Source organism: Lottia gigantea (assembly GCF_000327385.1).
Source record: "Lottia gigantea unplaced genomic scaffold LOTGIsca_47, whole genome shotgun sequence".
In the NCBI taxonomy this organism is placed as follows: domain Eukaryota; kingdom Metazoa; phylum Mollusca; class Gastropoda; family Lottiidae; genus Lottia; species Lottia gigantea.
The window spans coordinates 1,908,672-1,931,520 of record NW_008709640.1 but is presented as its reverse complement, the minus strand read 5'-3'; the positions used below and the strand labels follow the sequence as shown (position 1 = coordinate 1,931,520).

Here is a 22,849-nt window from a genome sequence, read left to right as displayed (position 1 = left end):
GGTGCTGAGTCACTGAACAGTCACTGAGTCACAAAGTCACTGAACAGTCACAAAGTCACCGAACTCTAAACAGTCACAAAGTCACTGAACTCTGAACAGTCACAAAGTCACTGAACAGTCACAACGTCATTGAACACTGAACAGTCACAAAGTCACTGAACAGTCATTGAGTCACTGAAAAGTCACTGAACAGTCACTGAACAGTCACAAAGTCACTAAGTCACTGAGCAACTACGGTACGGTACTATTGAATGTTATACTCAGCAACAACTCTCAAACAGGCTTGATTATTATGAAATGTTACACCTATTAATATAAACAATATATATTTAAATTGATGTGCTGCTATAGGATTATCAACTGGATTTTGATTAGGCCGTAAGTTATCAGTAATTATTACATACTTTTGTTACCGGTACTACTAGTTGTAAACAAACCTTTGGACATGTCTGTAATGCGAAAAGGCTAGTTAAATGAGATAAATTTATTTATTTACATTGAAACATAATTTCATATGAGAAGAAACAATATAAAATGTTGTAAAAAAAAAGATTTTTTTCTTTTAAATCAAATTTTGAAAAATCAAAATAAACCAATGCAAATCACGCAATACAGAAAATAATTTTTAGATTCCCATAAATTCAAATTAAGTTAAGGCCTACTAAGTTATCGATGGCTAAACTGTGAAGGATCGTCATCAGAATAAGGGAACCTCAAACATCATGCATTATGAATAGTACTAGTATAATCTTATATTGATCACTACGCTGATATCATCTTTAGAAGTATTATATCTGTATGAAAATCTCATAATCTCCCCTACTGGTCCTACCCAAATATTCATATCATATCATATTCAAGATGCTTTAAAGCTACAGGTAGGATTAAAATAAGAGATCTAAACAAGCTGCACTAAGCCTCTAAGGGAACCTCCAGGGCAATTACAGTAATGGCAAAACATCTACACTCTGAGTACAGATAGGTAGACACTCAATAGACATTTTAAAGGCATTACTATTTTGGAGTTAACCCAAAAAGTAAAATGTCATTTAGAAACCACAGAACTGGTGAGTCCACTTCCGAAAGGAAAGTAGCCCAACCAACAACGGTAGACCCGCAACGTTACATAAAAGTGATAAATTTATAAATACTGGTAATGGTATTGTGATAGGGTGTATTTTTAAAGAAATTTTGGCCTATTTAATAAATTGTAAAGAGGTTTTCTAAGAAAAATAATTGACAATCCCTTTTTTACTTAAGCTTGAGCCTACTAGCCTAGATCTAATACTAATAGGTCTACTAATATTTAATTAAAAATAAAATTATATTATAGTTATACTTACAGCAGCTTGATCTATAGATGGAGGAAATAAACACAGTTTTCTTGACATTTTGAAGTCAAAGCTTAAATATAGGATCACCAGGAGGAAGAGTTATCATTCAGAATCCATATAGATATGAAAGTGTTTCAATGTTTCATTAACAACAGGATTGGGATGTCATGAAGGTCATTTTTATTACGCCTCGGCCTTCCAGTATCTTTAGTCCATTAAAAAAACGAGGAACGCAGATAGACTGGACAATGTACTCTAGTTCAAGTTCAAGGTCGTTTTCCTTAAAAGGTGCAGTTTACATTATTTTCTTTTATTAGATTTACTAGACGATCTGGACCTATTAAATTCATTTATTTTATTTATAAAACTATATTACGTAATGACTGTTACTATTTGGCTTTTTACAGGCAATAAGTTTGAGATAAAAATAATTAATTAGAGATTTATTTCGATTTTGATGTAGAGAAATCGAAAGCGGAAGTGGGTTGTTTTGGGAGAATGAAAGATGGCTGCCACTGTAAATGGAGTAACGTTGGCTGCTCTGTTTTATCATCATCAAAGCAGCCCAAATGATCAGGTTAGTAGTGTAATTTATGATTGACAGCGGATATCTGAAGTGGTAAATTGTCATTCCTCTTGGAATTGAAATCTCATCAGGCAATAGATCATAAACTTTGGTATATTTTCATAGTTTTAATTTATCATTGGCATTGGTTGTAGGCTTACTCTCTAGACCTAACATTACCATTACTCACTGATAACATTAAATTAGCAGGGCTAAATTTATCATAGTGGTGAGACTGAGTCATCAATAGGTACTAGATATACTTATATACAGGTTGATATTGACTAAATAGTATACCGTACCAGTTATTGCATATTAGAGAAGTAATCAAGATATAGATGTATAATGTATTATTAATGATATTTTATACTATAACTTTATGATTTGCTTGATTATCTACCCCAAAATAAACTTCATGTATAGGGTCAAGAATTTATGTGCTGTGTTGACTGCAAACTTGTTAAGTACCGTACTGGTAGTTTTATATGAGCTTATAAATAATAACGTGCAGGTTCAGATCCAGATCCATTTTGATCTCACTATTTCAAATGTTCATGATAGATCTTGAAAGTGTTTATATGATTTCTGTTTTTTCAAATCAATATTTCAAATCATATTTTTATATATTGGTAGTACCTTACATAACAAACACTGTGCAGTGATATATTATGAATATATGGACAAAGTCTATCTATGTATGTATATAATGACTAGAATAATTGATTGCATGGCATGTGGTACTTTACCATAATTGTTTAATAACTACATGAGGTTGTTATTACATATTATATAATAATACCATATATTCAAACTACATGATTATAGTGACAGTGGAACAACTCAGTCAGTAGAGAGCTGGATTGTCATTTGCTTGACAAGTAAGTGCTGTGGGTTTGAATCCTCTGATGCCACAGGGTGTTCTTCCAAAGGTTGGCTCAGTGTCAGTTTTCAACCCTCATCACATTCGATATCATAAACGCTAAAAGATGCAGGATTTGTTAATTTTTTTAAATTTTATTTTAGGAAGGGTTTTTATTTGGTAAGGTAATAAAGAATGTAGAAGACACTATCAGTGATACACAGATAAACAATACACAACTTCAAACCACACTGTGTGAGTCAAACTATTTTGTTTTTATATGGTACTGAATAAAACAGTTCTGAACTTCTTTCAGTTGTCAGTTTCTTACAAGCTGTTATTACCGTACTCCAAAAAGAACTTTCTTAAACTTAATGTTAACAGTTTTGTCATTTTCAAGCAATATGGTTGCTTCTCAGCCTTACTGGTATTATCAGCCAAAACATTGTCCATTGCTGTAAGATTTTTTCAAAAATTCACAAATAACATATGATGTACAAGTTATCTCTGCAAGAAAGCCTGTAAAATTTGAATTAGCCAAATAAATATGTACCGGTAATCAAGATATCAGCTTAAATATTCAATTATTAAAACTCAATATTTTTTTTTTTATTATTTAGATATAACTGATTTTTTACCCTGGAATAAAGATATAAGTTTATATGGTACTAATGGCTATCTTGATAAAACAATGTTGGAATCAGTTTTACAAGGAAGAGAAAAGGTAGAGAGATCAAACCCTAATAACACACAATAAACTGAAATGGAATTTTTCGTAACTTCTAGTGTTGACTTCCTTTCATGTGACATTTTTCAATTTGTGTAAATTTAAATGATCTTTGAAAATTGTCCACTAACAGACCTTAGTTGCTTGGATTGAGGCTGCTACAATGTTATTGTTTAGATTAGTGGTTGTTTAGTGTCAAAATTCAGAATATACAGAATGTTGTATTACTCAAAGTTACATAAGAAGGAAATAACTCGGTCAGATGTCTGAATTGACAGAGTAAGTGCATTGTATTTGCATCAAAGGGATAAATCTGAATATTTATCTTTAGTAATTGCCATTAATTAACATTCCTGAAGTTTATTTGGTGCTTCCATATTAATTTCAGGATGTTATTGGATGGTATAGTTGTAGAAGAAACACCTCTATGAGAGTGTCAATGAAAGAAGCCACATTACATAGAAATATATTATCTACTATTGTACCTGAATATCCTGAAGATTTTCTCTTCTTATTATCAACATCATTAATCTCAACTAATCTTTCAACACATTCTTTTGATCATGCCTTATATAGATATAGATACAGGTAATTTACATGATAATGTCTTCATACTTTCATTGTTATATGGCATTTTAACAATTAATTTGAAGAATTTGAATCATCAGTTTCAAAGGGATTTTTTTAACTTTTTATGTAGATAAGGAACACTGATATCCTTGATTTGCACTATTCCAATATTTTCAGTAGGATGTCTATGGTTCCTGCAATTCCATTAAGTATTATGACTTCACTAATGCAAAAGCTGGAAGTGGTTTTAGTAGATTGCAAGAACCACAGACAAATGATTGAAAATTTGAATGGGTGAATCAATGCTATCAGTGTATCCAATTCATATAAATAATTTAGAAAATCTCTATACAGTCCCTTTAAACAATTTGCACATAATATTATGTTCGTTTTGAAATTTGTTTTCACAAAGATCAATTGGGTAACAACAATATAATGTCTCTCAAGCTTCATTCCTAGGCTAATGAGAGAATAAAATTAATTTCTATGATATGTTTTACAGTAGATTTAGTAAGATAAAAGTAAATATACTGAACCTGGGTGATACAACTCATACACATTATAAAAAACAAAGTCCCCTTTCTGTTAGTCATAAACCAGATACATTACAGACATCTTTTCTTCAATTTAGGTAAGTATTTATCAGTACAGTTATATATATAGGTGCTGGTTATCCTAATAGCCCTGTTGCAGATACAGTCAATACTTATGTCAATAATGGATATGAATATGTCATTAAAACTTAAAGGGGTATTCCTCTTTGTAAAACATTTTCATTATCAAAAACATTATAAATTATACCTGATAATATTTCTAAAGTATGATAATGAATATCTATATATATACTTGATCAAACTGAGTTTGTTTTAAAAGTGTTAATTAAAAACAGAGAGTACTAATTGTTTATTAAGCAGTTTCACCTAATTTTGGTGTTTGGCTTTACAATGGCTCAATGTTATTAGTTAAAACATTCAGAATAAATAGGAGACATATTTCTCTACAATCAGACGTTTATTTTACTCAAATCCCTACAGTAGTTATCTAACAGCTTCCAAAAAGCATAACGAATATAAAAACCTTACGTGCTGTTTTTGAATATTTTTGAACTAACTGCTGGATTTTTTTAGTTAAAACTTTCAGATATGTAAAAGGGCACTTTTCTCTAGATTTTGGTGTATAGTGTTCACAAATTTCGGCCTACAAAAAAAGCTATTGTCCCTTTAAAATAATGGTCTGTTTGATACATATTGTACAGAGTGTAAGCATGGGGGACCTCTCTTGTACCCTAATGTAGCCGGCAGACAAACTACATTTACATGAAATACATTGAAAGGATTTGCTATCTTTATGTTTCTTCTCAGATATTACATAATATATCATAATTTACTTTCAGAAATAAATTTGAAAATAAATCTGGAGAAATGTTAGAAGTCAAAAATATACAAGATTTATCTCATTGTTTACATGAACAATTAGTGGTAGGTTTATTTCTATTGAATTTGTTACAAATTATTTTGATTGTGTCGGATTTTCACTGCAGAACCTGTCAGACGAGCCTTGGTGAGGGTAATATCAGGCACTGAATTTCATATGACTTAATTTCTTGCACTTTTCCTATGTTTCGCCTTCATTTTTAGGTCAGCCTTTTTACACCTTTCTGCAAATTTTCCAAAATGTAACAGAATTTTGATTCTATTTTCAGTCCATAACAAGTTTAGTTAAAGAGAGTGAACAAAATTTATCTTCATTAGAACAAGAGGTACAACAACTAGCGTTAGAATTAAAACAAGAAGAAGATTTGAAAACAAAGAAACCTGAACCTGTGCCAAAAGACAGTTGGCAGCCATCTTTACTTGATACAAGTATTGAAATGAAAGCTAGTGATGATATTGATCCCCAGTTAAAAATAGAAATAATAAATAGTGATACATTATCAAATGCCTATTCTATTAAATTAGAGGAGTTAGATAACCAAGTATTAGATTTAGGTAATTTTTAAGTTTTTTGTTAAGTTGATATCATTATTATTTTGACATTGTTATAAAGTTGATATCATTATGATGTTGATATTGTTATAAAGTTGATATCATTATGATGTTGACATTGTTGTAAAGTTGATATCATTATGATGTTGACATTGTTGTAAAGTTGATATCATTATGATGTTGACATTGTTGTAAAGTTGATATCATTATGATGTTGACATTGTTGTAAAGTTGATATCATTATGATGTTGACATTGTTGTAAAGTTGATATCATTATGATGTTGACATCATTTTTAAGTTGATATTATGATGTTAACATTGTTGTAAAGTTGATATCATTATGATGTTAACATTGTTATAAAGTTGATATCATTATGATGTTAACATTGTTATAAAGTTGATATCATTATGATGTTAACATTGTTATAAAGTTGATATCATTATGATGTTGACATCATTGTTAAGTTGATATCAGTCGGATGTTGATATCATTGTTAAGTTGATATCAGTCTGATGTTGACATCATTGTTAAGTGGATATCGTTATGATGTTGATATCATTATGATTGTTGACATTGTTGAAAAGTTGATATCATTAATTCATTATGATGTTGACATTGTTATTGTTGTAAAGTTGATATCATTATGATGTTGACATCATTGTTAACTTGATATCATTATGGATGTTGACATTGTTGAAAAGTTGATATCATTAATTCATTATGATGTTGACATTGTTGTAAAGTTTATGATGTTGACATCATTGTTAAGTTGATATCATAATGATGTTGACATCGTTGTAAAATTGCTAGTGTTATTGATACCAGTATATGATTTCTCTTTTCAGAACGCCCTTCAACAAGTGCAACTAATATTGAAACTAGACCATCGGGGTCAAAATATGATGACTCTTGGTTAGATATTAGTATAGAGCCGGGTACAACTACCGGTGTGACTACTCAAACAACAGTACTACAACCAACAAATACAACCGTATTACAACCAAAACCATCCACATCTAAACAACCTACACAAACGAGAGTGACAAAACAACCAGCACTAGCACATAACACAGGGCCGAAAAAGACGGCCTCATCAGAAAACAAATTATTACATTCAACAACAACATCTAAGCCATCTTCAGACGTGACAATGAAACCTTCACGATCAAGGACAGCAAGAACTAAGCCAAATGAAGTAAAATCTAGTGATCCATTTTCTTTTGTTGAATCAATGTTAGGTAAAGATGGGAAACCTCTCTCATCGTTGAGTGACACTGTTCCTACAGGGCGAATAGTGAGAATGCCAAAAGCTGTTTTGAATCAAAAAGAATTGATACAACAAAGTGAAAGGAGTACAGCATCCTCTCAGAACAGAAAAGATACTGGTAGAACAAGTTCTTCTGAGAGACTAACACGTCAAAATAAAACACAGAAAACACTTAGTGAACCTAAACATGATGTTTCCACGGAAACGAAAATAGAGCGTGCCAAAACTCAAAGAGCCAAAACACGTTCTGGACAACCCCAAACAAGACGTTCCTTGTCGCGTGAGGATAAAAAAGAAGCTTTAACAAAGGAAGACAAAAAGGACACGATATCGAAAGATAGAAGCAAAAGTGCAAAAGTGTGTGATTCTGAGGTGCGAGAAGTAAATAATGTGGAGAAAAAGTGTAATTCGACAGACTCGAAATCAAGTATTCCTGATAAAAAAGACGATTTTATTTTACCTGATGATGAAACTTTACTTTCTTCATCTCCAATATTTTAATGTCTACTTAATAACCTATTGTTTTATATCCAATCACTTCAGTTTTACCCTAAAATATACTTAAATATATTGCTATTAATAATATATTTCATCACACAACTGGCTTTATTTCCATAATAAACAGAAGATTCTAAAAATATTTGCCAAATTTCCAAAATGTAATGCCTCAACCACTTTAAGAAATGTTGTACAGCTACTTAATGATATTAGTTCTTAAAAGAATACTACCTCTTAGAATGGACATCAGATTTAAACTTGGTTAACAAGAGTATATATTCATCAGTTAGATTTACCAGGTGTCATGACTAAAGAATAGAATCTCTACATAATATTATATACATTAAAACTATATAATTATTGAAACACGCTTCTTGGCATGTTTCAAAATTACTTAGTTTAAAGAATTATTACTTAGTTTATGGATTTATTGGATTATAGAGGGATTCTGTTGTATAGTTATGACACCAAGTAATTCCACTGATAACCAAAGACTCATTTATGCCAAGTTTAAAAATTTCAATTTCTTGGTCATTGTAAGAGGTAGTATAACTAATTAACCAGTACTAAGTTGATTCATTTACTTCGACTGTTTCAACTTGCTTTCAAGTTCTAATTATTCCAAATAAAGTATGAAAAAGGAAATATACATGTTAAATGTTACAATATTATTCTCTGTAAAGGAATCGTACTGTAAAACAAGAAATTTTTTACAAATATATCTTATGTTGTTGATTATATTACAATATCAGCAATTTGATATGATTTCAGTGCAAGAACTCTAAAATGTTCCACATGACAATTTGCAAGGATTTCATGACACAAAAATCTTGATATACAGTATTTCATTACCATGTTGATATATGTACTTATTGACCTTAGCATAATTCTCTTGGGTACTTATATACATATTGTACACTTGAAACTATATAGATATTCTGAAAGTCACAAATTGTCATAGCTCAATCTCAGGTTGCTGGAGATATCCCCTTTGAATGCAAAGTATTATCTTTAAAATAGCCTAAATTGATATGTACATCATTTCAAATGCTGTTTTTGATCATCTTTGGTCAGTTTTCTCATTAATTTTGAAGGGATTGTGTTTTTTTATGGTTATAGGACATGTACAGCATCATTTAACACCATTCCATTGTCTGTATATTTTCAGGATGATCAATGATCACAAGGCATCTAAAGGTGTGGGCACACGAGTGGTCTTGGTCGGAGAATTTTGTCGCCGATTAGAGTCTTGTCTTGAGTTTCAACGACTGGCATGGGCACGCAAGGAGACAAAAATCTCCAGTCGGTCGTTTTCCACCTTGTTGATAATCACGTGTGGAGCATGCAATTGAAAAGAAAAGGAATCTGATTGGATGGTGATGGTCGTCTTGCAGACGATAAAACTATCGGAGATAATTATCAAACTTGTTTGATATTACAAATCCTGTCAGGGACACGATAATCTTTTTGTGGAAGCACAGGCACACGTGAGATTTTACTCAAGATTCGAGTCAGAGACAAAAATCTCCGACCGAGACCGCTCGTGTGCCCTCAACTTTACTAACCATTCAGGAAAAAATTTTACATTTTTGGAAAGTTTGGTTTAAAGTAAGGTCTAAAACAATATGTTTTAAAATCAAATAGTTATATATCTATATAAATAATTAGGTATTTCTAATAACAGGGTATTTGATTTGATTATTTGATGAAATGATAATTTTTATTTTTAACTATTGTTTGTTTTGAATGATTTGTTATATACCTGTGAAAGCTTTTGGATAGAAAATCTCCAAATTTTGAAGCAAAATTAATTTAAATTAACATCATATTTCTAGTTGACAATTTCCTTTAGATATACCATAAGAATTTACTGGCTTATTACTTCAATAGTGATGTCTATGTGAATTGCAATATCATCTTCAAATACTAATGATATACTTAGATTGATTCAACTTTAACAAGAATACTAACATAGTATAATAATATTTTGGTTTGGATATTCTTAATATTATGCACAGGTTGCAATTATCATACTATTTTGAAACTTGGTATAAAAGAAAATTGCTATGTTATAAAGGGAAATAATACTGATATAAAAGGAAATAGTTCTTGTATAAAAGGATATAGTTCTAGTATAAAGAGATATGGTACTTATTTAACTGAACTGAAATAGTACTGTAATAAAAGGAAATAGTTGTAGTATAAAGAGATCTGGTGCTTATTTAACTGAACTGAACTGAAATAGTTCTAGTATAAAAGGAAATAGTACTGTTATAAAAGGAAATAGTTCAAGTATAAAAGGAAATAGTACTGTTATAAAAGGAAATAGTTCATTATAGTTCTGATATAAAATGAAATAGTTGTGGTATTAAAGAAAATCAGAGTTTTATTACAGGTATATATTTAAATTCTACATGGTATTATTGTTAATGATGGAGTCATATTACTTTATTGCCTTGGGTTTTTGCTTCTTTTGTAAGATTTTAATATTATTATTAATTGAGATTTATTTATTTGTTAAAGATTGTTTTATTTGTATTTCTGCATAATAATGATAATAATAGTATAATTTCTCAATTATTGGAGTTTTTATTGTCTGTCTTGACAGAAAGATTGCCATGTTGATTTGACAGAATAATTGGCGAGTTGACTTGACAGAAAAATTGACATGTTGATTTCACAGATTGATCGACCTGTTTTTTTGACATCACATCATGATGATTTGACAGAAAGATTGACATGTTGATTTGACAGAAAAAGCAACATGATGATTTGATAGAAAGATTGACATGTTGATTTGACAGATAGAAAGATTTGATGGCTGAAAGATTTACATGTTGATTTGCATAGTTTTAGTGAGTTGGCTTACATATGACTTTCAAAAGCCAACCCCAATTTCTATACCCTACCTGATGAGGATATGTTTATCTGAAACATGGGTCAACAGCATGATATAAGCTTTAGTCTTTTTATAGAAAGTATGGTTTCATTTTTCAAATTGATTTCTGCAATTATTACAGATGAATTCAATAGTTTAACAACAAATATAATATACAAAAATATTTATCAACTAAAAATTAACAAAGAAGCATGTTCATACATAGAAATGTAGATAGTGTGTAGAAACATAAATAAAAGACTTTACACTGGCATGGCAGTAGTCATAAGAGCAAAACATCGTGAAACTATAGAACATGACAAATCATGTCTTAACAGTGAAATTCAAATATTTAACTGCCAATGGTTGAAATTGAAAAAAAGTACCAAATTTCAAAACAGTTTTTGTCCATTAAGTTCAAAAGTCCATGTTTGTGTGTTGAGGTCAAGAACTGAAAACTGTTCAACCAAAATCAAGAGTAGAATTCAAACGAGGTATAAACAAAGTCTCATTAAAACTGAGGACTATTTCCGTCACCAACCAATTTTCGCAAGGCAACATCACTAAACCAAATATTCTTTATCAAACAAATCAAGAAAGTTTTTAAGTTACGATAAGTCAAGTTAATGAAAAAACAAATACCATGTTTTGGCAAATTTTTATCAAAACTGGCCTCTTTTTTCAGTAAGAGGCCAATTGACGAAGGACCAAAAGGGTCAACAACAAAATAATTTCATATATTAACGAGCATATAAATATTTCTGAAAAACTAATTCGTTTGTGAATTTAGGAATGGTGTGAAACATATTTTTAGTCATTTTCTACACTCTACCAGGTTTAAAATATAATTTATTATCTCCCTTCCTTAAATTGGCCAATTCTTTCATTCTCTCTAACCCATCACTTAATACCATAATTTTCAAGTTATCAAAATCAGCTAGGCCAAACTCTGATGTTCCTAAACCAGCGAAACCTTGATCAACGCTAGATACACTTTGAGACAGAACTTTTTCTCCATTTATCATGGCTGTTACAAGATTACTCTGAAAAAATAAATTGTCAAAATCAAAAGTTGTGGGCTGAGAGCTTTTAATATTAGGTCAGATATCTAAAATCTGAAACAGGATATCATACTTTGTAGGTTTCTCTTTGGGTATAGTCAATCAGAATTAGAACTAATTTTGTGAGTCTGGAGGGATCTATTACATATTACAAAGGGTTGCCCAAATCCACTAAGTGCTATATATGTCTTACCTATGAAATGACAACCAACCTCTAGGATTGTCTTTTTTATCAATTATATAGTTTATATCAATCCAGGCCCTCCTTGCCTCATTTTAAATTTGATTGCAAAATAGCCTCGTTTTTGCTTTTCATCACAAGAAATAATATTGTTAATACATAGACAAAAAAATTAAACTTACATGTAAAGCCATAGATAATGTATTCCACTCTTTAAAATTATTATATTTACCAGTAAATATCACTTGAGTAAGAGCTGAAAATAGATCTCAAAATTTTATATGAAAAGAAACCTTGGAAAGGACATGTCGGTAGGGGCAGAAAATAGCAGACCAATAGTTTCTCAACAAAATTTAAGCACATTTATCCAAGACAATGTTCTTGCAGAGACAAAATAGGTCTACCTTATACTATGACTAATACTAAATTGTCTCCTATGGCATCTTTCTGATCCCTGAACAAACACAGAAGAAACACTGTTGAAATTACATTTCTGAATGGAATCATAATAATATTTTCACTACCATACTAAACTATTGTAAATCATTTATTTGAATCTTGTATTCTAAAACGTACCTAAATCTCTAGATAATACTATTTTATTTGATGCTGGATATACAAAGAAAAATATTCCATCAGCTTCGAATGTTTGACAGCCTCCATTTCTAATTCTAGCTGCTATAAATACACCATCTGTATTGTTGACGTCACCAATATGCGTCTCTGCTTCTATATATATATCAGACCTGTAATAAACATATATCAAATTTTTCCTAACTTATATTTTCATATCTGACTGCAAACCAATCACAGTTTGTAGCATTCTTATCTTAATGATTTTTCAATTTCTGAAAGAAGCCTGACTACAGGCTGATATAGCATCATATTTATTTCTGTTGTCCAATTCAATCCAATTACAAACTTCAAAACCAAAATTAACAAAAAACCTGTATTTAAGCAATAAAATGCCTACTGCAAAGTTTTAAAACATGAAAAGCCTCTGCTGAAACTAATTAAAACAAAGTAAGCAAGTTCATCAAGGACAAGAACAAAGACTTGACTAGAGTCAAAATATTCCTCAGCAGAGATATAGATTCTGATACGTTCTTGGCACCTCAAAATTGTCAGAAATGAGTTCTGTGTGGGCCTTCAATTCTTCAAAGTACAAAATCTGAGCCCCAGCACCAATTTATTCCTGACGTCAGGGCTGAGTAGGGAAATTAAAATCAAAGGGTAAATCCAAAGTTGAGGCCAAGATTCAAATCAAACCTCCAACTGAAACTAACTGCTTTAGGGACAGACCAAAATTACAGCCAGACATTCCCATCAGACCCAAAAGGCATTTAGAGAAAGTACCCTCCAATTTAGCACAGTGCCAAATACACCACAATGAGTAATCATCTACATATCTTAGAGATCACCCCATAGAGAACAACATTATTTTGCCTGTTGATTACAATCAGATTGATTAAGGCAATGAAGATCCACATTAATTGGTTAAAATCATGACACTATTAAATAAGGGTCCAACCTACCAACTAGAGTTGCCAATGACTGCTATGGGGAAATCTAAGTTGATAGGACACCATTCTAAAGGAACTTGAAGAACAGTTTGTCGTATAACTTGGCTGTGATTTTGGTCCAGTGTTTTGATTATTTCGAATGATCCTGTTTGAGGAACAAGGTTAAAAGGTTCCATACTTGGTGAATATGCTAGGACAGAAATAATTTAGAGGTTATAGATACTTAATCTTAGATGACAGATCACAAAAATCACGCGTAGTGTATCAGAATTTTTTTTGGAAAATCTTGATGTTTTGCATAAGTTTACCCCAAATTTTTTATTTTTTTCATTGCATTGACCACCATTTTGGATCTGCATCTACTCATGAATTAAGAACCAGAAACCAAGCTCAAGCAAATGGATCTTGTGAAAGCATTCTAACATTAGGAAAGGGTAAGTGGGTGATTAGTAAGGTGATTATAAACTATCATAATAAAATTTCATCAGAAATGGCTTACCATTCTGGATCACCAATCACACTGAGTGATCTGTTTAATTTTTCAGCACCACACCAGTATACTGGTTGATCTAATACTAATTGACGTATTATTTGACCATGAGTAGAATCATTGGCATTAAACACTTCATAAGATCCAGTTTGTTGAGCTAGGTTATTGGGTTCTTGATGCCAATTGTATGCTGTTAAAATAAGAGCAGACCTAGTAAAAAACTTACTAGAGAAAATTGTTTCCTTTAGGCGATTGACAAGAGAAAGCAACTCAACTATTTACACATGAGATAAGGGCAGTGTTTTCTTTAGACACTGACTCCTTCAAAATTCATCTCTGGGATATTTTGCAGTTCTTCTTTTTGGCATTATTTCCAAAATATGGTCATGAATTTATTCCTGTATGAACAATTCTTACTTAATGGAAATCTACCTTTAAGAATTCATACATGCACTTTACCTCATGCAAAAAGACCATAAAATACTGCAACAAAACAACTTACATTCAAAATCATCAGAATAAGGAAGTGGAAATGGTTGAGAAGATGGTGATGCAGGGTAATCTCCCTTACTTCCTGTCTTTAATGTGGTTAATGTATAAATTTCATCTACATGTACAGTTAATGTAGCCTCCCCATTTTCGACCTAAGAAAAAATAGTGGTTTTAGATTAAAGCTTAGTAAGGTAGATCTAGTAGGCCCATTTTTTGTGAGATAAATTGACAATGAAGGTCTGGTTAATTGAGACCAAATACACTTTTGTTACTTTTTAAAAATGCAATTGCAGATGTGGATGAGCTTTGCCAACCATTTATTTGAGCTATATTCATCCAGACGGTTTTGTTGACTGCCAGTACTAAATCTGTTTTACTATGACTCACCATCAGAGGTTTTTGTTGTATAAAGAAAGTAGAAGTACTATTATCATAACTAGGTTTACTATACCATACTTGTAATTCTTTAATGTTAGCCTGAAATAGTACCATAAACATATTATAGACAACTTTTAAGCCTTATATGAAAAATTATGAAAATGAAAAATCATATTAATGAAAATTTACATTTTTGAGCTCTCTTCATGCAAGATGGAGAGAAGTATTGCCGTTAATTCAGAAAAATAAATCCAATATGATGTAACCCTTGGCAACCATCTTCTAGATGATGGAAAGAACTATCAAATGTACTTACAAAATTTCCCTTTAAATTAATAGTAACTTGTTGATCTTTGACTGTATATTTAGGTAATGCTGGTCTAATACATAATGAATGATCATGACTCTGAAAAACAAAATGGTGAATGTCTTAATAAATCTAAACAACCACAATTTGATGCATCTTAGTTAGGTACAACCAATCAAAACACTGGTCTCAAAAACTCAAATCATTAAAATCACAAATCAAATTTGACCTAATTTGGCTCATTGAGGAGAAAAAGCTGGCATCATAAACATCTTAAAAATTAAACTTACAAATGTTTCAATAATAATTGTTAAATCTTTATTATCAGGACTAATTAAAGCTACATAACTTCCACCATCATCTAATTTTCCTACACCAGCACCATGACGTAAATATTTCCATCCTATTTCAGTAAACTGTGTTGTATGAGCTAAAATATAAAATATTTCCATCCTATTTCAGTAAACTGTGTTGTATGAGCTAAAATATAAAATATTTCCATCCTATTTCAGTAAACTGTGTTGTATGAGCTAAAATATAAAATATTTCCATCCTATTTCAGTAAACTGTGTTGTATGAGCTAAAATATAAAATATTTCCATCCTATTTCAGTAAACTGTGTTGTATGAGCTAAAATATAAAATATTTCCATCCTATTTCAGTAAACTGTCTTGTATGAGCTATAATATAAAATATTTCTATCCTATTTCAGTAAACTGTGTTGTATGAGCTATAATATAAAATATTTCCATCCTATTTCAGTAAACTGTGTTGTATGAGCTATAATATAAAATATTTCCATCCTATTTCAGTAAACTGTCTTGTATAAGCTAAAATATAAAATATTTTCATCCTATTTCAATAAACTGTCTTGTATGAGCTAATATATAAAATATTTCCATCCTATTTCAGTAAACTGTGTTGTATGAGCTAAAATATAAAATATTTCCATCCTATTTCAGTAAACTGTATTGTATGAGCTATAATATAAAATATTTCCATCCTAATTCAGTAAACTGTGTTGTATGAGCTAAAATATAAAATATTTCCATCCTATTTCAGTTTGTATCACTGTATGAGCTATAATATAAAATATTTCCATCCTATTTCAGTTTATATCACTCTATGAGCTACTATATAAAGCTAGTATAGTAAACTGTGACGTGATCTACAATTAAAAGAAACTATCATCCTTAGTCAGTGACTTGAAGGCAGAGCTACATTAAGCTTATATAAAATATTCCATCCTATTTCAGTACTTACCAGCCAGCCATATTGGTGATTCTATAATATAATTACCAGACCACGGTTCTACAGCTGTCATTAAACCATCACGATAAAATGGTAAATTATTATAATAACTGGCTATTAGATTCCATGATATCGTACTGAAATTAGGGATTAGGGTGATTGAAAGTAACAAAGGCACTGGCACAGGATTTTATATTAGGAAAATTGAGTTATTATTGATAGGGCTTATTTTTTGTGGGAAAGTTAATTCAAGAGCACTGAGTTACTAAAAGTAGTGCTTTTAATGGTTTTAACTGATTTAATATTAATTTGTCAAATTTACAGTCCATTATTTCTAATCAAAAATATCATTTTCTTACCTGGTCATGTATCCATTAACATAATTTTGATTCAAAATCTGGAATAAAAAAAGAAATCTTCATTCCAGTATTCTGAAAAGTTCTCAAAAGATGTGCAAAAGTTTGCCTCCCAATGACTAGACACTCATCTATTTCAGCTCCCAAACCTCCATCACTGACATTAGGATCAAATCTGAATTAAAGGCACATGCAAACCAAACTACCGTTAACAGTTGAAAGCGAGATCTCATGTTCATGTGAGGTTTCTACTGGCACATAATATACTTACCCTCGCCCAGCATCCTCCACCAACATTATCATTAAATGTACTATAATCTTCTGATGCCCATAATTGTTTACCAGTTTGTACAGAATACTGATCACTGTTAGTACCAGGATAATGACATCTACAATATAATAGAACAGAATTTAATTATAATCTTTAGAAAGAAAATGATGCCTTTACAAAGATTTAAAATGTTCAAGAATTACCTCAGTCAGGGAAAGTATTATCCACCTGATCAATTTTTGAAAGAAACAACCAATTGTTTTTTTAATGGATACATAGGTTCACAAGGATCCTTTCTACCAGTTAGTTCTTGACCAAACCTCTTGATATTGATCTTTCTCAGATTATCTGTACCCATTTACACTAGACTAGAATAGTGAGGAAAGATAACTTATTCAAGATCACCAGACTTTCACATGCCAACTGAGATAAGAACCCATGACCACCATGGCATAACCATTACTACAGTGATATATAACTACAATTCATAGATGGTAAAAGAAGGGTCAAACCAAAAAAGAACCTACCCAATATAATCTACTGAAGAACTAAGGGTTGCATTCTTTAATATATCTGTAGCTATTCCCCATCCTGAGTCAGATGCCACAATGCGTACATGATTTAAACCAGCTGTATCCAACATGTTACGTAATATCTGAAAAGAGAGAAGTTCATTAAACCACCCGGTATCCATACAATGTGTTTTTCTAGACTTATTTATAGATCAAACATTGTACACGAAAATAGGTGACGCATTCTGTCGCAGTTCCCGAGTTGGTTGCTCATGAAATATGGGTCAAAGTGAAGGATTCATTAAGAAAATCGACATAAACCAATTTCTATTATTTTGTTGAATATCTGAGGAAACATCTAAGACATAAAATTTTTTTTTCGTTTTTTTAACTTTGACGAAATTCGGTGTTGAATCCTTATATCCACGAAAATAGGTTACACCACTGTATTTAGCTATCATTTTGACACTATTTTAGCATTGCACGACTCTTATTTTAAATATTATTTACCACTATATAGTTAACGTCATATGGTCTTTCATTCCAAATCTGAAAATACATAAAATATCAGTATCAATATTGAAATAATCTAATATCAAGAAAGAGAAAAACAATCATTTATAACATAACAACTTAGTCTTAAAAGGATCCTATTTATCAGCTGGTCCTTGGCCAAACCTCTTGGCCTTGATCTTTCCCTAGGCCTGTAAGCCTACAATAGATACTTACCCCAATATAATCTATAGTAAGATTATAATATTCTTTAGCTCCTTGTATCCATTTTATAATATAAGTTGCTGTTTGTGTAGGATTAGTATAAGGACTTCTGGTACCAGCACCAATCCATCCTGGAAATCCCCATGGTAACCCATATAGTTTAATGTTGGGATTTCTCTGAAATAGTAAATTTTTATATTTGATTTTTCAAATAGATTGTATCAAATATATAGAAATTGGAGAAAGACAATATAAGAAAAGATCTAGGTGTCTAAAGATTAGCTTATAACAATTTATAGATCTCAATTTAGATATCCACATTAATTTTCAGATTTTAAACCTGATGTTTGGTTTACCTACAATGTAATAATAAATGATTAAAGATATGAGCTCCCAATAGTTGAGTTATTATACATCAGATATAACACTAAAAATTAAACCAGCATTTACTGATACTATTCTAGTAGTAACAAAATTTAGTGTCCTTCAAATTCTAAATCAAGGCCATTCATCTTGAGATAAAAGGACGCTATCAGCTTCAAGTATCAATTTGCTGATAAACAATAAGATGTCTACTATAGTACTTTGATCTTGATAAAGAGATATTACGCTATAATCATACCTTTTTAGCTTCAACCATCAACCACCATTCATAACCTCTTTCATAATTTTCTTCCCAACTATTGTGCATGTGAGAGGCTTCTGTTCCATCTGTGAATATTTTTGAATTTCAAAAATGAATATTAGCCCTTGCTTTCTACTTAAATATGGTCAAATTTCTACTTGGGGATTGATTTAGATTTTGATTAAAAGTCTGTTTGGCTAGATCAAACAGTCATGGGTTCTCATTATGTTTTAGTATGTGATAGACATTTTTCATGAGTTTTTATCGGACAAATCTATAATTGAGTAAAACAAAAACTTAGTAAACATCAATGCCAAGAGGTAATTGGAATTAAAAATAGAAATTGCTTGGGTAAGTTATAGGTTAGCCTATGAATAAAATTCATTAAACAAAATTATGTACCTGTGCTCTGTGCATCACCTCCAATTTCAACTTTCAATATATGTAAAGAGGCACCAAAATTTGGCTGAAAGAAAGAAATCATAGAAGTATCAGAACATTTATCTTTGCATTTATTAGCTATTAATTTATTTTGTTGTTTGTAGTTATTCTCAATGTCCCTTAAAAAACTGGCCACTTTGTAACACCAGTGCCATTTTGAGACACAAGCTCAGGGGTATTAATTTAGACACAGTTATAAAATAATCAAAACATATCTAAGAAAAATAAGGTTTATACACTAATTTTCAATTACCTACCTTGAATAAGTAATCTAAAATTTGGTTTCTTTGTTCTTCTGGATAATTGACCAATAATTTGGATGTTGCCTGTAATTAAATAATGTAAAAGTCTATAGCACAGTGATCTGAGGAAAATCAGCAAGTATATTAATTAGAAATACGAAAACTGTGTATTTTGGTTTTAGGAAGGTGTCATTACTGGTAATGTGGTTTTTTTTCTTTTAATTTGCAAACTAAGCATTGATGAGCTAAGCCAACTGGCCACTTTTGTCAGTGGACGCACCAGAAATGTGGTTTGTACCCCCACTTTATTTCTAAGATATCTTATACATGTATGATTTTTTTGCATCCCAAAATAAGTCAGAATGCACCAAAACAATTTGCATTTGGAATCTTAAGTTGATCACCCCCTACCACTATCAAGACAATTAGCCCTCTTACAGTACAACTTCAAGCAGGCTGACGCCGCTACTGAAGTGCTTATTTCCTCGCATAATTATTAGGCCTAGACTACTTACTCCACCCCCACTCAATCCACCAATACCATCAAACTGTCTTCCAAGACCAACAGAATCATCAAACGTGTATTCTGCAGCTTCAATAAAACAGCATAGCATGCATATTAAAACTATGCATGATTCCATAGATGACATCATCATTTTCATGTGATAAAATACAGAGTGTATCCTTACTCTTACTCACATTCCCTTCTTTCGTTTTGTTTAGAGGAGTATCACATGATTCTCTGACCTTTGACCCGGAAGTCATGCGTTTGGAATCAGACCACAACTCATGACACGGTTAAAAAATAATCTGAACAATTCGTCAAAAAATGATAAAAAGGAAACAACGTATAAACATAAAAATTTAATGTGTAAATATATCAAAAAACAATACAAAACAACATAAAATATGACAAAAACTCAACAGCCCTGTAACAATTATTTGAGGCAATATAGGACATTGCATTTCAGATTGTGTTAAAATTTAGGTTTAAAATACAATTTGCTAGGTGAATTTCTTTGACTAGAATATGAGAGCTCTTTCATTCTTTTATAGCCATCATTTAGAGTCATAACTTTTAGATTATCAAAATCAGCTAGTCCAAACTTAGAGTTTCCAAATCCAACAAAACCATTCTTCACAATTCCTGTTATATTTTGAGATAACACTTTATCACCATTTATCATAGCAGTGACTAGATTATCCTGAAATGAAAAAAATAATAACTGGTAGATGAGGCCCATACAATATGTGATGTCTATAATATTATTGAGGCCAAATTAAAAATTTGGCAATAAAAGGGGATTAATAAATAGTAATAAATAAATACATATAAATTCCAAGATATTGTAAAAAAATCTTTAAAGACGGATTCCCTTATTTTCATTTATGAAAATGAAAATGCTAATACTTGTATGAATAGAAAGTAGAGGTGTTCTAATGTCTTGAAAAGAAATCTTTCCACTAGGCCTAAATCTCTGCGATTTTTTTTAGCAAAAATATTTTAGGATTCACCTTTCAAAATTAGTTCAAATCTAAATGCTAAGGTATTTTATGGAAAGCTTGTATAACTTACTTGAACAGCTAGGGATAATGTATTCCATTCTTTAAAATTACTATAATTACCAGTAAATATCACTTGAGTTTGTGCTATAAAAAGATAAAGCCATAAAGGGATTTAATTTGGCTCCAAAGTACTAAGGGGTTCAAAGTGAGCTCTGGGTCATTCGCTTCAAAACTTCATAAATACTAAGAAAAACTATATGCTGGGAAAGAGGTTTGTAATCCTGTTGTTCTCACCTAAATCTTTTGATAACTGTATTGTATTAGAAGATGGAAAAATGAAGAAATAAACACCATCAGCTTCAAATGTTGTACAACTGAGATTTATAATTCTTGCAGCAATGAATACACCATCTGTGTTGTTAATATTACCAATACATGTATCAACTTCTACATATATATCAGACCTATTATATATAACAATAAATACACCATTTGTATTATCAATATATGTATCACATCAGAACTATTATATATAACAATAAATACACTATTTGTATTATCAATATATGTATCACATCAGAACTATTATATATATATATAACAATAAATACATCATTTGTATTATCAATATATGTATCACATCAGAACTATTATATATAACAATAAATACACCATCTGTATTATAAATTTTGTGCCAACTACTAACATACTTACCAACTAAAATTGCCAATTATAGCTAGAGGAAAATCTAAAGTAATTGGACACCAATTTATGGGAGCTTCTAAAACTGTTTGTCTTAGAATCTGACTATGGTTTTTATCATCAGATTTCAATACTTCATATGAACCAACTTGAGGTACTAGGTTATATGGTTCCTGATGTAAAGTATAGGCTGAAATAACCAAAAATATTATCAAATAGAACTAGCTGAAAATTGAACTGTTCAGAAGTGTTCTGAACTGTGAACTGAACTAAGGTTTTCACCTCTGAACAAATATTAGTATTTTCTCTAAATTCAATTCTAAACTAAATATACAAATATTTAAGCTGCTAACATGATGGGAACTTACATTCAAAATCATCAGAATAAGGAAGCGGAAATGGTTGAGAAGATGGTGATGCAGGGTAATCTCCCTTACTTCCCGTTTTTAACGTGGTTAATGTATAAATTTCATCTACATGTACAGTTAATGCTGCCTGTCCGTTCACCAACTGAAATGAAGTTTACATACTGCTGTTACATTTTATCCTTTAATTCAAAGTAAAGTCATCTTGGAAAGGTGCAATACTGCATTAACAAATGTGCATCCTTATGAACTTGCCTACAGTTTTTACAATCACAATGGTAAAAATGTGTAGGTTTATGGAAATGGTTCATATTTCGAAATGGGTGTAAGAGAATCTTCATGATCAATATCATTTTGAGGTTCCAAGATTCCAAGGTTTGAAAGTTCAAGGTCAATACTAGGATGTTGCTAACCAAAATATTTTTCATGAAAATGGCCACTAAAATGGCCTACCTGTAATGGTGTTTCATTAATGAAGTAAACTGAACTCTGGTTGTTGTCGTAGCTTGGTTTACTATGCCATACTTGAAGCTCTGTTATGTTTACCTACAACAGTCCAATCTAGTATATACTGACAGCTAACAGTCAGAACTAAACAAACCCATTCAAATCTGCTTAAAACAGTTTGTTAATATTTTCAGGCTGTAAGCTTTTCTCTGACATTTATCTTATGTCAGCACATCAAAAAGATACACTGAATTTATTGTGAAGCTAATAAAAAAAATAACAAGTTGGAATTTTAAC

At 30.9% G+C, this 22,849-nt stretch overlaps 1 protein-coding gene across 1 annotated transcript; it reads right to left on the bottom strand.

Moving 5' to 3' along the window:
* Nucleotides 1-12,492: 12,492 nt before the first annotated feature.
* Nucleotides 12,493-20,250, bottom strand: LOTGIDRAFT_218637 (hypothetical protein; the record flags this gene model as incomplete). The annotated part of the gene is made up of 16 exons (XM_009061338.1): nt 20,048-20,250; nt 19,548-19,616; nt 19,252-19,315; nt 18,847-18,935; nt 18,237-18,401; nt 18,018-18,056; nt 17,523-17,650; nt 16,996-17,113; nt 16,728-16,765; nt 16,381-16,505; nt 15,408-15,547; nt 15,127-15,216; nt 14,820-14,909; nt 14,443-14,584; nt 13,950-14,130; nt 12,493-12,673 (listed from the first exon to the last, which is right to left on the bottom strand). The coding sequence occupies exons 1-16, from the start codon at nt 20,192-20,194 to the stop codon at nt 12,493-12,495; spliced, it is 1,806 nt and encodes a 601-aa protein (XP_009059586.1). The 5' UTR covers nt 20,195-20,250.
* Between the last annotated feature and the right edge of the window lie 2,599 nt (nt 20,251-22,849).